Raw genomic sequence first — 18,240 nt, 5'->3', positions numbered from 1 at the left:
AATAAAATCTGTTTTTTTGCAAGCCTCGTCTTGAGTCTCTCTCTTTGGCATTCTGGTGACTCAAGTGTATTTTGGAACCTTACAGCATAAAACCTGGGGACTCACTGTATCTCGCCCTTTTTCTGTTCAGGAACTCAAGCCATGTGATCCTTTCCACCATTAAACCATCTTTCCAAGCAGTCTCCATGTTTCCAGTGTCTTTTTCCCCACTTGGAGCTGAACCCAGAAGGATATTTCTTTTAACAGGCTTAATGGCTTTGTCCTGGTTTGAATCTTGAGTGAGGGCTAATCCTATCATGTCCTGAGGGCCATGTCTTTTGTATTGTAGATAAGCTGGCCCAGCCTTTGTCTTTGTAGATTGGTTGGCACCAAAATATGTGCTGGGGGGGGGCAGGGAGGTGAGGCTCTGAGTGTGTCTTTACAAACATGTTTCTCCTTTAGGGAAAATATAATATTCTGCCTTTTTAATATTTCCTAGAATATTTCATTTTCCTAGGAGAGGGGTGGGTGCTAACTTCCTACAACTTCTTACATGGCCAGGATGAACAGATGTACCTTATGCAATGATAAAAAGGTTCCCATTAATATATTTTGCTTTATTCTAGTTATTATCTTTGTATAAGCTAATCTACTGTGCTTTATGAACCGTAGTTTATGAATTAGTGTTTTGTGAACTCGGCTGATGGTGATTTTTTCCCCTGCAATTCGTGGTCAAGCATGCCACAATTAAAGAGGCGGGGTCTTTCTGCCACTCTAGCGGTAGCGTAATGCGCAGGCGCATCCCGATTCTAACTCGAACATGTTGCCCGGTAGCCTTTCAAATCTCGTGCACATGCGCACCAAGGAAGCGAGAGGCGGGGCGACGTTACTAGTCTTCAGTGGGTAGTGATCTTGCCGCCATTTTGGACTTCCTTTTCTCCTCCCCCCTCCCCTTCTCCTTCCTTACAGCACTCGAAAGAAGCAGCGACTGAGCGGAGAGCTCTTGGTGCGCTTTCTTTCCCCTCCTTGCCGTCTCACTTGGCGATCCGTACGGTTGGAAAACTCGAGCTATGTCCGCCAACAGGAACCTGAAGCAAGTGAGGATCGAGAACAGTTCTCCGGCGTCGGCACCTCCGATGAGCATGGTGGGCGGCGGCCCGATGAAGGCGCTGAGAGGTTTGGAGAAGCCGTCCGAGAACGAAGCTTTGGCCGCCGCTCTGGCGATGGCGAAGCAGGAAGAGGAGGGAAGCGGCGGAGGCTTTACGGTCGACATTAAGAGCTTCCTCAAGCCCGGCGAGAAGAGCTATACGCAAAGATGCCGCCTCTTCGTCGGGAACCTTCCCACCGACATCACCGAGGAGGACTTTAAACGCCTTTTTGAGCGCTACGGGGAGCCCAGCGAGGTCTTCATTAACCGCGACCGCGGCTTCGGCTTCATCCGCCTGGTGAGAAGCCGCGCCCGCAATTCTTGGCGTGAGGGCGCGAAGGGGATTCATTCGCCTCCCCAAATGAAATAACCGCATGGCCCTCATGAAACACGTCCTCCTCCCCCTCCTTCGAGGGGGGGGGATTTTTGCCGCTGGCGGCCGAGCCAGGAACCCTCCCCCCCCCGCTCCTCGCCACGGGTACGCGCCCCCCCCCCTTCTGCTTCAGACGCCCGGCGCGCGCCAGGCCTCCCCGGCCGCTTTGTCCTCTCCCCCCCCTTTTTTTTTTTGCTCTTTTTCTTTTGCTGAGGGGTTGAAACTCGGGAGTATCTACAACACAGGCGCCCGCTATCAAAAACGTTTACCAGATTTTCCCGGTTTAAATGGAGTTCCCTTTATAAAGGACTCCTTCCCGGGTGTAAAATGATAGTTAAAAAACGTGGCTGAAATTCGGTGTTGCCGCGCGACCGTTCCTAAAAAAGGGCCCTTCCTTGTTGCAGCTGTACTGCGCTTCCGTTCAGTTCCCGTCCACGTGTTGGTCGCCGGTGCTGTCTTTAATAATTGCGTTATTATACTTGTCCCGACGAAGTATTGCCGAGAGGGGCATGCTTATTGTACAGGTAGTCCTCAACTTACAACAGTTCGTTTACTGACCGAAGTTACAAAGTGACTTGTTCGTTCACACTTGCAGCATCCCCATGGTCAAAGTTCAGATGCCTGGCCAGTAGTTCATATTTATGACCGTTGAAGTGCCCCAGGGTCATGTGATCCTCTTTTGTGACCTGATGAGCAAAGTCCATGGGGAAGCCAGATTCACTTAACAACCGTGATTGTTCACAACTGCAGTGGCTCACTTAACAACTGTGGCAAGAAAGGTCATAAAATGGGGCAAAATTCACTTAACAAATGTCTCACTTAGCAACAGAAATTTGGGGCTCAATTGTGGTCATAAGTTGAGGACTACCTGTATATATTTTTTACAAAATAATAAAAACAGTTCGTATCTTTATCGTAACATCTCCAGGAGCTTTTTCCCTCCATCTTTGGGTAGGTGTGGATCAAACCAGTAATAAGAATATGCAAAAAAAAAAAAAAAAAAAAAAGTTTATAACTGAAATTCTATCTTTTTCTCTTTTGGAAAAAAATTGCTATTTCCTGGATATCACTCTTTCAGTTTGTGTATTGATATCATTCAGAAAGATGACATAAAGCAGTGCAGTGACTGTTACAGTACTTTCCAAAGCATCTTCAGCTTCTACTGATAAATATTAAACTATTTATGGGGAGGAATCTATTTTAAAAGATTGTTATTTACAATTGCTTCATTTATTTATAGTAAATCATAGCATTATCAATAGAGCTGGTTCTCATAACACTTGAATAGACATTTTTTTAAAAGATTAATGCTTTACTAAGAAGACATTAGTTTATATTCATAATACTTTGCTCTTTAGAGTTCCTGTTTAGGATGTTTTATTTCGGAAATGTTTCTTTAGTTTCTCCTTAACACAAACTCGCAGAAGTGGAAGTGTTTACCATAGTAGTTTAGGTATCTTTATTAACTTTAAACATCTATAACTTGTGAGATGGGTAGTAAATGTGATTAATAAATTTGCTTCTTTAATGTATTAAAATACCTGGATCTGGTGGAAGGGATTATTTTAGTGAAACTTAATAAAACTAAGAAACAAGCCACATTCCAGGTTATGCAATGAATAAAGTTTTTCTGATAATGCAGTTGGAGCAGTGCAGTACAGGTGAAAATTGGTGCCTAGTTTTCCTATATCCATTTAAATTCAAAATGGAGCTGGCTCATTTAAATAGTCTTTCAAGCCAATTGGGTTATGGTCATGCTGATTTTTGTTTTGTTTTGCTGAAACTGCAGTACATAATTGTTTTGTGTACTTCAATTCATAATTTTCTCAGCTTTTATGCAATTTTATGCATTTTTATGCAGATACATTTGAAGAAAAATCTTGTTGATGACTAGTTTTGTAGGGCACACTGATTTTTTTCAGTGAGAATTGTTTTGTATTCTCATTTTGTGTTATAGAATGCTAGTGTGATTAATACTAGCTTTAAGTTTAATTATCCAAGGCATAGTTCAAGGTAAAACACAAATGTGCAATGGCTTACCACTTTGGCCAGCCTGTTGTAGAACAGTCAGTTTGACAGTTATGAGTCATAGCTTGTTCTTAGTTATAATTTGATAGGTGTTAATTAAGCGACAGAAAAAAAGATATTCTCTGCTTTTACTCTTCTATTGAGAAAGAATACCTGTTCATTCAAAGAACCTTGCTATTAGTTTCTACCCTGTTCCCCAAAATAAGGCATCCCCTGATAATAAGCCCAATTGGGCTTTTTAGTGCATGGCAATAAGGCCAAATGCTTATTTCAGAGTTCAAAAAATATAAGACAGGGTCTTATTTTTGGGAAACATGGTATAAATGTTTGTTACCAGTAAAGTTTAAAGTTAATCAGGGATCTAATAAACTCTTGCTTGGGTTTATTCTCAACCAAATTCAGTAGGTTTGAGGCTTGTCAAGCTAAATACTAGTGAGAAAGAAAAGAGTGCCTGTTCAAGCATAATTGCTTGTTTAAAAATCCTTCAGTGAATGTAATGATACTTACTTGCTCTACAGCAGAAAAAATGTTTTTTAATTCCTTATTTTAGCCTTTGTAGTCAAGCTGCTGCAATTGATAGAGAACCTGGAGATTGTCTATGCAACTATTGGCAAGATTCCCACCAGCCACTGCAGTTTTTAATCTGCAAAAATGATCATCTGTCTTGTTGCTAGAAGTGGTAATAGAGGAAAATATTTAAATACCTTTACAGGTTCTGAATGATTACATGTAATGTTAAATTCTTAATTATATGTAATATCTACACATAATATAATTGTGTATATATCTTGCATTTTTTTTTGAAAAGGAGTCCAGGACCTTGGCTGAAATAGCAAAGGCAGAACTTGATGGAACAGTTTTAAAGAGCAGGCCACTCCGAATTCGATTTGCCACCCATGGAGCTGCTTTAACAATTAAGAATCTTTCACCAGTTGTTTCCAATGAGCTTTTGGAACAAGCTTTCTCTCAGTTTGGGCCTGTGGAAAGAGCGGTTGTTGTCGTAGATGATCGTGGTAGAGCAACAGGCAAAGGTTTTGTGGAATTTGCTGCAAAGCCTCCAGCGCGTAAAGCTCTAGAAAGATGTGGTGATGGCGCATTCTTGCTTACAACGTAAGTTTACTCTTTGCTACATTTATTGTGATTTTAAGAGTTTAAAATATGTACCACTAGCATTCTCAAGGCAGATCCTCCACCTAGAAATCAACATAGATGAAAGAAATCTTCTGGCATAGGAACAAATTATCAAGGTCCAGAATATGGTAAGTTTTTGTTATCTATGAGATCACCCTTGTAGATATTGACAAAGGTTATAGGGAATAATGATAGCATCCTCAATACTTTGAGTCTGCTTTTACTCTAAAACACTTCCGTGGTTCCTCTTACCATTTCAAAACCAAATGCTTAAGCCCAAGAATCCCTAGCAGGGTGACCAAATCCTTGAAGTCAACCAGCAAGGAAAATATCACTCAGAAATCTAATAAAAGCTAATTAAGGATCACATAACTACAGATACCAACCAGATGGGAGGAGAGACAAATTTGCAAAACTGTTTGGTTCATGGGTTGTGGTCACAGGGTGAGTTGATAGTCCCTCTCAATCAACCACAATTGAGGACGACCTGCTTGGCTTTGAAAGCATTAGCATATCTGGTAAATGATTGATTATCATTTACCTGTTGATGTCATGTTTACCTGTCATGTGGATGTTGATTCTTAGTGGCCACATACATTTTCTCCATGATGTGTAAAGATTTGACATGTTCAGACAGACAATATCACAGTAGAAATAGTCCTCGACTTAACAACCACAATTCATACCAACATTTCTGTTGCTACATGAAACATATGAATTTTGTCCCATTTTACGATCTTTCTTGCCACAGTTATTAAGTGAATCACTGTAGCTGCTAAGTTAGTAACACAGTTGTTAAGTGAATCTGTCTTCCTCATTGAATTTGCTTGTCAGAAGGTCACAAAAGCTTATCACAGGACTCCAGGACAGTGCAGCTATCAAATAGGAATCAGTTGCCACATGTCCGAATTTTGATCACAGGACCATGGGGATGCTACAATGGTTATAAGTGTGAAAAACAGTCATAAGTCACTTTTTTCAGTGCCATTGTAACTGAATGGTCACTAAATGAACTGTTATAAATTGAGCTCTACCTGTAAAGGAGTAAAACAGCCAAGGCAGAATAAGATGAAAGGCCTTCATAACAAAGTGTCATAATTAATCATTTTGATAAATTTGGGAAGTACACAAGGGAATTGTTGAAAATTGAAGCAGCGTGGCTGAGTTAATAAAGTCAATCACAGAAGAATTGGGTCATGCATCCCAAGGTATTCCAAAAAAATATCTGAAGGTGGGAGCTGGTTAACCTATTTGAAACAAAAGACATCAGGAGGTTTAATCAGTTCTCCTGATTTCAAGAATAAAAGAAAAAAAAATTATGAGAAAAAGAATTTGAAATGAATGGGAAAAGGCTAAATAAGAATTTGAACCAAGAAAATTATAAATAAATTAAGGATCGATCAAAGTTGGAATATTGAAACTTACTACAAGAATTTGGAACGAACTTTACAAACTAAACAGATTTTGTAGGTATCAGGAGTTATTTCGTCTGCTGTAGGTCATAACAGATTACATACTTGATGATTTAAATTGAAAAATAGACTGAACTAAAGATTCCAGGTAAAAAGAAAAAAAAAAGAACCTTTGCATTTGGTTTTGATTAGAAGATTGGGATTTCTAAAATGACACTAAATACTATAACATTTGAAATATTAAAGAACTCTTTGAAGAATGGGGCCAGAAATTAGTTAGCTACAATATCAACAACAATAATACAATATATAATACAATAACAATATTGGCAACATTGTCTGTTTCTATGGATAAACTGTGTTTAAAGGATATTAAGGTATGTGGAACAAATCTTGCTTGATTCAGGAATAGTGGAATATTGGATTAAAAAAGTGGTTTACAAGGTGAAATACAAATGACAGCCAAAAGAATGAAAGGGGAAATGCAAAGGATAAACCAAAAATTGGATTGACTAATTAATATCTTTTATTGAATATACAAAAGAGGCTTAATGATTGAATTTAGGATGGACTTAAAAAAATTATGCATTTTGGGCACTTGGCAACTGCCTTGCATTTACAACTGGTTTCAGCATCCTGCAGTCATGTAATCATATTTTGTGACTTTTTTGCTGTTTTCTAGCAAAAAGTGCATATTAAATAAATTTGATTAAGACTTGCATCTACATGATACGCTTAATGACAATGGTGATTTATTTAATGGCTCTTGTATACATGTTGATTTGATTTAACAATCGCCATGACTTGCAACCAAAATTCTGAGGTCAATTGTGGCTATAAATTGAGGACTAAATCTGTGTGTGTGTGTGTGTGTGTGTGTGTGTGTGTGTGTGTGACTTTTCCTTTATTTCATTCCTTTTTCTGCTTTTTTTACTTTTCTTTGCATTCCTTTTTTGCTCTTTTTACTTTATGAGTTTAGTTTGTATTAGTTGTGTAATTAAAAACTTCAATAAAAATTACATTTGTGTCTGCTGATCTATAAATGAAAACTCTTCTTTGTTGGTATTTCCTCAGGGCTCTTTCTCTTAATCACACACTATGCCTTCATGTGACTGGCACATAACTACCACTCCTTTGAACGCATTAGGCAAATTCTTGTAAGCTGCTTCACTTGGAAGATGATTTTCCTAACATTTGTGGTCTTAAGTGGAACTGGGGAACTCAATGAGGGGAGAAATAGTGTTTTTATGTCTTTACTTCTTCCTTATGTTTAAGGGCATTTTCAAATTTCACAAGGGGTAGGAGATAGAAAAAGCAGGGTTTTTTTTTCTATATGCCACTCATCCCATGGGATATGTTTGCTACAAATTTGATATGCTCAAACATTTTAGAATTTTCCCAAAGAGGAAAATTCTGCTCAGAGGAGCAGAAAGGTGATATCTTATTTGTCTCTCATAACTCAATCTTCCATAAGCAAGTGGGTCACAGAACAACAACTGGCAGACATCATAATCTCTTTTTAAATCAGCAGCAACCTTCAAAGCTCTGGCAATGGGTTTCCATATGTAGATATTCATAGGTAGCAATCTGGATTTGGTCAGCTGAAAGTATACTTCTGTAAAAGTATACTTTTCAATAGTAAGAAAACAATTAGGAAATCAAGTCAAAATATTTTCCTATATTCTGTGTGGAGTTTTTTTTTTATCACGTAACGGGAAGTTTTTGCTTCTAGGTGTTTGTGCAGTTTCTCTGAAAAAAAGTTAATTTCTCAGTTGAAGTTGGAGAACTGAAGAGCTTTGGTTTATTTCACTAGATTCAAATGTCAGGATCCTTTCTGATTATAAGAGGTGGAATTAATCTTACCACTTTGGGCCCAACTTTTGTTGACAAGAATGATACCTCAAGTCAAAGTAAAATAAGTTTTTAAAAACTTATTTGTTGTCAACAACTTAATCTGGCACGTACAGACAGTTCATTTAGTGACCAAAGTTACAATGGCACTGAAAAAAGTGACATGACTATTTTTCATACTTATGACTGTTGTAGCATCACCATGGTCATGTGATCAAAATTCAGATGCTTGGCAACTGACTCATATTTATGATGGTTGCAATGTCCCAGGGTCATGTAATCACCTTTTGCAACCTTTTGATAAGCAAAGTCAATGGGAAAGCCAGATTCAGCTAACAACCATGTTACTAACTTAACAATTGCAATGATTCACTTAACTGTGGCAAGAAAGGTTATAGGGACAAAATTCACATAACAAATATTTCACTTAGCAACAGAAATTTTGGGTTCAATTGTGGTTGTAAGGCAAGGACTACCAGTATCTCCCATATGCAGATCTTTGTTCACTTGTGCTGTTTGCATAGTGGATTGACAGTGTGAAACTAGAGTTTGAGTTTACATATTCCTGATTAACTGTGTATATGTTACTTGTTTTAAGAACACCTAGACCTGTTCTTGTTGAACCTATGGAACAATTTGATGACGAAGATGGTTTGCCTGAGAAATTAATGCAAAAAACACAACAGTACCATAAGTAAGTACCCACTTCTAAAACAGAATATTAGAAATGAAAAAAGTAATGAAGAAATAGCATTGTAATCAAAATTCTCATTAAAACAAATCTTGCACAGTGTACCATGATAAAATTAGAGTTTAAAATTATTTAAAATCGGTTGATTGTATATTATATAAGAAACAAAAAGACTTGCCATGATTGAAAAATTATACTTGTGTCATAAAAGCAATAGCACTGTCACTTAGACTTATATACCGCTTTACAGTGCTTTACAGCCCTTTCTTAAGCGGTTTACAGAGTCAGCATATTGCCCCCAACAATCTGGGTCCTCACTTTGCCCACCTCGGAAGGATGGAAGGCTGAGTCAACCTTGAGCCTGGTGGGATTTGAACTGCCAAATTGCAGGTAGCTGGCAGTCAGCAGAAGTAGCCTGCAGTACTGCACTCTAATCACTGCATCACCAAGGCAGTGAAACTAATAGAGTTTAGATCTGTTTTCTATGCTATAAATTTTCTGAGATACTTTGCCATTTCATAGGGTAGAAGCAAAATAAATAAGTTTCAGAATGTGGAAATTATTAGCAAGATGAAAAACATTTTCCTATGCTATCTGCTGCTCAAAAATAAAGCGTACAGCAAAGTAAATTTTCTACAACCTTCCCTGCCATGTCAGTATTTCATACCAATAATACCAGTTGAGCCCATTGGGGATTACATCTTTGGTGTAGCAGATAGTAGGAATGGTTGATCTTCCTTTATATTTCCAGGCTTGTTTATTTGAAGAGCTGAGAAGAAAAGAATGTCTATGCTGCATACTTCCCACCTTCCGCTTTAAATTACCCAGTCTTGTTTTTTTCTTTGTACTTAAGTAGACAAGCTTTAGGTTTTTTTGGCACTAAATTAGCCATAGGCAACAAAATCAGTAACACTGTTATTTAAGAATCTATACAGAAGCCTTGAAGAAATGAATTAGAAATTTGCAGACAAATTTGCAGTTATATTTATGAAATGACAGCATTAAGGTGAAATGTGTCTTCTCTTAGGGAGAGAGAACAGCCCCCACGTTTTGCCCAACCTGGAACATTTGAATTTGAATATGCTTCACGATGGAAAGCTCTTGATGAAATGGAAAAACAACAGCGGGAACAAGTTGATAGAAATATTAGAGAAGCTAAGGAGAAGCTAGAAGCAGAAATGGAAGCAGCTCGACATGAGCATCAGTTAATGTTGATGAGACAAGGTATTCTTCATAAATTATTGCTTTAATCATGTGGGCTGAAGAATATTGGAAATAGTCTGATTATTTGGGTTAATGCATTTCAATACAATTCAAAACAATTTATGCATGTATTGAAGGACTTGTGACTCATGGACTGTATATTTGAAATACAAATATCTGGCCCTTGATAAGCGCTTTCTCAAACACATTCAGTGTATGAGATTTTGCTGATTTCCTGAACAGAACTTGTTTTTCTTTGTAGAGGAAGAATTTATAAGTGAGCTTTCTCCAGAGCCATTTGGTTATTTGACCCAGTAAGATAGAGCACTGGAGCTGTATTAAGTACAGAAGTCTTAATATACTGTGATTTTTGTATGATGCAAACAAAATTGACTTATTGAACAAATAAAGAATAGCCAGAATTCCCTACAATTGACTGTAATTAAACTGCTTATTAGTTGATCATACAACAATTTTTGACATTACTCTAATTCTAACTGTCGTATTTCTTAAAGTTGGATATTAACATTTGAAATAATATATTATTATGTATAATTAATAAAGTAGTTGCTATGCAAAAAAAAATTGAGTTATAACTCAGATCTCCATCTGAAGTGTTGATTTTGATCAGAATTGCTTGCTTCATTGTGTTAGAGATAACAAATTACAGTCTTTAACACCTGTCTTTTCACATTATTGTCTCATGGCTGAGAAAGCTCAGGTACATTGCGATTTGCTTAAAGGCAGAGTTTGGTTTAGCCTTCAGTAGTTTCTGCACCTTGGAGTAGCATTTCAGGTCCCAGAAAATATGTCCAAAACCTGAGAAAAAGTCTTCAACTTAAGATTGATGTGTTCTATAATTAAAAATCCATTGCTTCTAGTTCTTTAAATTGTTCTTACTGATAACCTGTTTGAAGAGTTCAAGTTATTTACGTCTATTTTCTGATGTTTATGCTTATTTTGGTGAGGATATGTATACTACTATGGGTAGCCCTCAACTTACAACCACAATTGAGCCCAAATTTCTGTTGTTAATTGAGATATTTGTTAAATGAATTTTGCCCCATTTTATGACCTTGCCTTAGCTTTTAAGTGAAACACTGCAGTTGATAAATTAATAACCTGCTTGTTTAGTGAATCTGGTTTCCCCATTTACTTTGTTGTCAGAAGGTTGCAAAAGATGATTACATGACCTTCGAACACAACAATATTCATAAATATGAACCACTTGCTAAGCATCTGAATTTTGATCACATGATCATGGAGATGCTGCAAAGGTTGTAACTGAAAAATAGTCATAAGTCACTTTTCAGTGCCATTTTAACTTTGTACGGTCACTAAATGAACTGTTCTAAGTTGAGGACTACTTGTGTTTGTGTCAGAACAATCATTGCTATAGCTGTTTTAACTTTTTGCAGATCTTATGAGGCGTCAGGAAGAACTGAGACGTTTAGAAGAACTTCGAAACCAAGAGTTACAGAAAAGAAAGCAGATACAATTAAGGTATTCCATAGATTTTTAAATACTGGATTTTGCAGCTCAACATGTAACCTTTTAAACTTCACAGTTTTAACAGTGTCTGTGAATTCTTCTATGAAAAACTTCAGAAGATAATATCTCTATTTTCAATTTACTAAATGAATTGATGATACGGTATCAATGAAACCTTTTTTTATTAGACTGCTGGGTAAGAAGTGGCAGATTAAATGATGAAATTTTGATATGTTTCTAGATAAGAGATGGTATATTGGAAGAAAAGATAATTTGTATTTTAAGAGAAGGTGATGTTACTAAAAATTGTTTATGCTTGTGATAAAGGAGGAAGTAATTTGTTTATATATTTCTTTTCCTTTACTATATTTTTTCCTTTTATATTTTTTCTTTCTTTCACCTAGTTTTTCTTTTATTTTTTTGTTCATAAGTTTTTATTGTTGCAGTGGTAATTTTTTAATAAAATCAATACACAAACACATTTTTTAATCTTCATTTTAATATAAAGTCACAAATCTGTGAGATGGACTTATATAAATATTAATAAATTAATAAATAGTGATAATTCTAGTAGTATTTTAGAATACTACAGAATAAGTTTTTTATTGTATTCTTATTGTGATATGCATCAAGGAAATGTAGACACTGCATAGCATCTCTAAGATATGTACTAAAGATCACATAAGATAACCTGATGGAGGACATGTCAAACTATAGTGAAAAAACAACTGAAAAATAACAACTAGTAAGGCTGAACATATGTGGCATTGTAAGAGAAAGTATTTTTGCATGAAAATATGCAGCAAGAACTTTAGGAAATCATATTTTATATGTAATGGCTAGGCATGAAGAAGAGCATAGGAGACGTGAAGAAGAGATGCTGCGTCAGAGAGAACAGGAGGAACTGAGGAGACAGCAAGAAGGTTTCAAGCCAAATTTCATGGATACTGTAAGTAGAATTCTTTATACTAATTGATGTGATTAGGAGAAAGGAGTTCTGTTATTCCTGACAGTTAAATTTGAGAATCTGTCATGACAATTTTTTGATTTTTTGCACAATCATTTGCATATTATTTGTTTTAGTGTATTGGTTATTATATGATGACATTACAACAATTATTATTAATTATTAATATTATTACACATATGACTTAAATTAATCTAGATGGTCTCATTTGCATAATGATGCCATTGTTTAAATAACATAAATCATTCTGGAAATTTACTCCATACATGCAGAGTCCATTATAACATTTGTTTGGTAAATTTAAATTTTAGTGTAGTTACGTTTGAAGACATTCTACAACACAAACACACCTGGATTTCCTATTTGTATGAAATAACAATAGAAAATGAACAAAGCCAAACTTTTATCCTCTCCATTTTCCTCTGTTGATTATGGTGGATTGAATGCCCTTTCTCCACCATAGGGAAAAAAACCCTTCATGTAATTCCAATATTCCATTTCCCAATGCCTAAGGTGGGCATTCTGTGGTGGGACATATACGTAGTCTTTGACCTAGGACCACAATTGAGACCATTGTAAATTTGAATGGTCACTAGACAAATAGTTATAAGTTGAGGACTACTTGTATCCCAGCAGTTCAGAATGGGAAAAGAAATGTATAATTAACAGGAAGGAACCACCTGTTCAAGAATCTGCCTGCTTAAAGTATTCCTGCCTGAGCTATCAGACAGTCTTTAAAATGTATAAAAAGAAAATACATGTCAGGTGACCAATGATTCCAGCAGCCATCTACCTAAATAACATCTATCAGGAATATTTTGATAAATGTTTAATGGAAACCAGATATATAAGAGTTTAATTAGAACCAGGTGTGGTGCCTAAAAAGGTGATCTTTGTATTGTGGGTGTTTTTGCAGAGAAATTCCTTAGAGAAATTTATAGAAGATATATGTATAGGAAGTGTATTGCTCCACCAAATTCTGTCCAGAATAGTGGAAATTGCAAGTACTAGGGTGGAGGCTGTAATTGAGACGACTGGAGAAACATTGAGGAACAGAAATTTGTTTAATGGAAAGCTTTTTCCTTTTGCACCAGCAATACAAAGATTCAAAATCAGCTCATAACCGTACATTGTGAATCCCTGTGAAATAAATGGTTTCCTAGTACTCTGACTCTAGGTACCTCTGATACTTGACTGCTAGGTACTTCTCTGCTTCAAAACTTGCTGAATTTGGTACTTGATGCATTTTAATGTGAAAATGTTGTCCCGGTACTCGTCGTTTGTTTGGTACTTGACGCGCTTCAATAGGAAGGGAGGATGGCCATGGAGAACAGACAGGATGTCACCCATGCCAGGAAGGTTACTGCAAAAGGATGCAGGGGACGGTCTCCAAGGGTGGATAGGAAGTTGGCCATGCTGGGAAGATTGCTGACATAGAAAAAGGGACAGACAGAAAGTCTTTCCCGGCCGAAACAAAGGGTCACATGGTAAGTTGTTTGGTTTGTTTGGTACTCATCATTTTTAATAGTCGTCGCACCTCTTGGGACCAATTAACGACGAGTACCGAGATACCACTGTATAACCAATATTAGCTATGTGACTGCTTAACCTCCAGGAATTACATTGAAAATTGCTCAGATCCATACTCTACATAGCTGTGCAGCTCCAGTAGCTGTTCAAATGGTTATGGGTTTTTTTGGTATAATAGGTGGAGTCCATTAGAACTACAGTCTCATCCATCTAAGTAATCAGCATATCAATTGTTTATGCTCTGAGGGGAACATTGATAAAAACAAAGTTAGAGATTTGAATTTTGGTTCTTATGCAGTAATGAAATGTTTAAAAGGAACATAGCATGCAAAATCTCTTTCACCTACAAAAATTTTATTAATTACAGATAATTACAAACATGATACAAAACTGCATTGTAGCGAATGAGGTTTGAAGAAGAGAGGAGAGCTGGAAAAAAGTCTTCTGGCAGACTTGTACAATTTTACCTTTTATCTTTCATCAGCCATGTTCTGCAGCATTCCCTCATGTGTCACCTCAGTTGTCCTTTAGTTGATATCATATATTGCTGGTCAGATGTGACTTGCTATGTTAACTTTATCTCTGGTGATTGTCCTCTGGTCTTTGATTTCAAAGTTCTACATGGGGCTACCCTTGAAGGGCATCTGAAAGCTTCAGCTGGTGCAGAATATGGCTGCACGGACAGTTATATGTGCCTCTAGGATGGCACACATTACATCTCTGTTCTGTGAGCTGAATTGGTTGCCAGTTTGCTTCTGGGTGCCATTCAGGGTATGGTTTTTGACTTTTAAACCCCTGTATGGCATGGGACCAGGTTATTTGGGGGACCGTCTCTTCCCAATTACATCTTCCCGTCCCATGCAGAAGAAGAGGGATAATCTAGGTCCTATCTCTTAAGGGCTTCCATCTGATGGGACCCAAGAGTCATGCTGTTTCTGCTATAGCCCTTACTCTCAAGAACAGCATTCCCCCTAAGGTGAGGTTAGCTCCATCTCTGTTAGCCCTCTGAAAAAGCCTTGAAAAATATGGTTCCTCCATCAATTCTGGGGATTCTACAGTGAGCTTTAAAAATGAACGAGGCTAAATCGTTCTGGTCATTAAAAATGAACGAGGCTAAAATGAACGAGCCTTAAAAACGAACGAGGCTAAATCGTACTGGTTGTCCTCCCAGTATCTTGGTTTTTTCCTCTTTATGTTTTTGTTTTTTTATTTTTGTTACTTATGTCTGATGTTTTTTATATTGTGATATGGTCTTAATTGTTATTTTGCTTGTAAGCTATATGCAGACTCACTTTTTTGCGAAATGGGCAGCTGTATAAAAGGACTGGCTAGATAAATGAATTCCATAAATGATTATAGAAATCATTCTTCCAACTACCCAGTCAATTAAATCAGTTCCATGAACTATTTTTAGTTTCATAATTTCTCAATCTAAAGCTTATCTAATTTGAATGGTCATGTATCAAATTGCAACTACTTTGTTTAGAGTTTTGAGAATATTTGCCTTGTCATTTGCAACTTCTAATATAAAACTGCTTTTTCCTACTTCTTTAATTGTTCATGCTATTCCATAGTTTGGAAACATTGCAAAAAGTTTTTTTAAGTTATTATCCCTTAACTTCATGCATTAGTAACTGGAGTTTGTATCTCTTAGGCAGGGAAAATACTACCAATGTAATAACTCTTTCTACATCATTTGTCAAATGTTAATGTGTCTTCATTCCTCATAAAAATATCCTACTAGAGTAACTAGACAATGAACTTGTTTCCTTTTTTTAGTTTAACTTAGTTTGCATGTACTAGTTCCTACTAATGTAGAATCATTACGTTATAAACAATAGGTTTTTTTACAGTGGTTCATATACATATTCAGAGACATTCCCTACATTTCTTACCATATGTTTGTTTTGGCTGTTGTCATAGGAAAGATCACAACATGTCTATGTTATATGACTGAGAGCTCATATTTGAAGACAAATGTTTTGTTGCAAACAATAGTTTGTGAAAAAATACTGAAAAGCAACTTTTTTTGTTTTGTTTTTATTCTGTTAATTTTCTATGCATTCCAAAATAAAAAATATATAGCTGGTAGGGTAATATTGTATGTTATTTTCTGTGAGGAATTGATTCCAGATGTTAAGACTGATTCCAAAAGACAAGAGGGAGATTGACATCTTCTCTTCTGACTTTACATGAATGTTAGGATGACCTCATCAACCTGTGTCTCATCAACTTCTGTCTCACCACCTACTTTCACTTGATGGACAAATAAATATAACTCTGCATCAGAGGAACACATATAGAATCCCCCCTCTCAGGACTCATAGCAGAGACCATAATGCAACATGTACAAATTGTAGAACTCCCAAAAATATGTATCTAGTGTGCAGGTGACACCATCATAATAAAAAAGGAACAACTAGAGAAGATACATAAAACAATAAAATAAAATTCACAAGAGATGAAGAAAACAGCACACTATCCATCTTGAATATCCTCATCAGCAGAAGAAATGATGGCAAATTAGAAACACAAACCTATTGAAAAACAACCAACATTAACCAAGTGCTCCATTACCAAAGTAACAATCCAACCTATCATAAGGGATGCGGTGTAAGAACATTATTCAATCAAATACAACCCAAAACAACAAAAAGAGGAAACAGAACACCCATGCAACATCTTCAAATGGATACCCATGCTATTTTATCAGGAAGCATCTGACCATCCAATCCACTATAGCAAAATCAAACCAAGCTATGAAAAGGCTAACATTACCATACATCAAAAACTACTGTGTTTCCCTGAAAATAAGACCCTGTCTTATACTGTTTTTGAACCCTGAAATGAGCGCTTGGCCTTATTTTCGGGGAGGTCTTATTATTTTGGGGCGCGTGGAGCAATACGGGGCTCCTCATGGAGTCTTACCTGATTTCCAGCTCTGTCTCCCTAACTCTAACCAGAGCAAATGGTGGGGACTGGCTGCGCATGCGGTTAAATACTTTTGGGGAGGGCTTATTTTCAGAGAGGGCTTATTTTAGCCCATGCGCTTAAAAGCCCGATTCGGCTTATTATCAAGGGATGTCTTATTTTCAGGGAAACGGTATCAGTGGATTATTATAACCACACAGCACCACTGTTGTACACAAACTGATTAAAGCCCTCCAAAACATCTTAATTAAACCAAAAGACCAAGAAATCCAAGAAAAACAATAAGACTCATCTACAACATACAATGTAAATACTGTAACAGCCACTATGTAGGACAGATAGGTAGAAGACTAGCAGAGCACCAACTGAATGAACACCCACTAGCAGTCACAAGACATAATGAAAACTCGTTAATCTCACAACACATGGACAAACTCAACCATAGTTTCAATTGGGACACTAGGGAGCCTTCTTGGCTGCTTGATGTTTTCGCTCTCTGTCCTTTCACTATGGAAGGGACAGACTCATCCCAGCCTGCGCCTGTGTTCAACAGTGAATGGACACAGGGCAGAAAACACCCTGCAGCCAAGAAGGCTCCACACCCATTTGCACTACTCGATCCTGAGGACACAGATAAACCTCCAGGCGGCCTCAACGGCTCTCTGAAAGAATGCGAATTACCAATTGTCTGCAAGAAATATAAATCCTTCCATTCCCCACTATCCAGTCAGAACTGAAGAAGCTTCTTGGATGAGAAGCGAAACATCTTCAAAGAAAAACAAGTCCAGTTGCCCCTTGAAAAAGCATATTTGGGACAACTGATCTGGATGACTAAGAATCTCCATGGAAACTAGCATAGAGAAAAATCAGTGTCTTTAAGTGAGGGACTGAGATCAAATATTAGAAAGATCCTTTGAGTTGTCTGGGAGCTGGGCTGTCCACTCTTTCCCCAGCCATTGTTTCTCCTTACAAATGTAAACAAGGAAAAAGTCTAGTAATGGATCTCGAATGAATACTACACAGCAGTTCTAGGCAGGATTGGAACTGGATGGTGACTTCATGTTCTGGGTGACTAAAATTCCAGATTCTACCTACTGAAGCGAGGGGGAGAAGCAATCTATTGTACAGTGCTCTTCATATTTGGAAAAATAAGTGTGTTTACATAGCTGTACAATATTTAATGAAAAAAAGATATATAAATGTAAGAAGAAATAAATGGGATAAAATATTAGTTAATTTAAACTAGGACAGTGGTGGTAATCACAATTTAATAATGTAACATAAGTAGGCCAGCCTGGTTAAGTAAAAAAGTAAGCATCTAGTGAATACCCCAATGAAATTGAAGAGTATTAATGTTTTGGTTATTTGGATTGGTGTGTATGTACAATGCATTATAAAATTACTATATGCTTGATGAGGGCATAAAGGATGATGTTCAGCAATAACAGATAAAAAGAAGTATGGTGGTGGAGGTAAAGCCTTTAATGAAGGAAGAGAGGAAGACTA

General features: G+C 36.9%; 1 protein-coding gene across 2 annotated transcripts in view; it reads left to right on the top strand.

The window, feature by feature from the left end:
• The first annotated feature begins 795 nt into the window (after positions 1-795).
• PSPC1 (paraspeckle component 1) overlaps positions 796-18,240 on the top strand; it is a 54,817-nt gene continuing 37,372 nt past the window's right edge. The window contains exons 1-6 of one of the 2 annotated variants that reach the window (XM_087894665.1): positions 796-1,424; positions 4,336-4,637; positions 8,520-8,615; positions 9,640-9,836; positions 11,234-11,318; positions 12,150-12,255. In XM_087894665.1, the coding sequence (XP_087750791.1) occupies positions 1,050-1,424; positions 4,336-4,637; positions 8,520-8,615; positions 9,640-9,836; positions 11,234-11,318; positions 12,150-12,255 (1,161 nt within the window). In that variant the 5' untranslated portion in view covers positions 796-1,049. The remainder of the gene's footprint in view (positions 1,425-4,335; positions 4,638-8,519; positions 8,616-9,639; positions 9,837-11,233; positions 11,319-12,149; positions 12,256-18,240) is intronic. The other variant, XR_015734385.1, reaches the window with a different exon arrangement.

This window comes from Pantherophis guttatus, chromosome 5 (assembly GCF_059756535.1).
Source record: "Pantherophis guttatus breed Tessera chromosome 5, ASM5975653v1, whole genome shotgun sequence".
In the NCBI taxonomy this organism is placed as follows: Eukaryota; Metazoa; Chordata; class Lepidosauria; order Squamata; family Colubridae; genus Pantherophis; species Pantherophis guttatus.
This window is presented reverse-complemented; position numbering and strand designations above follow the sequence as displayed.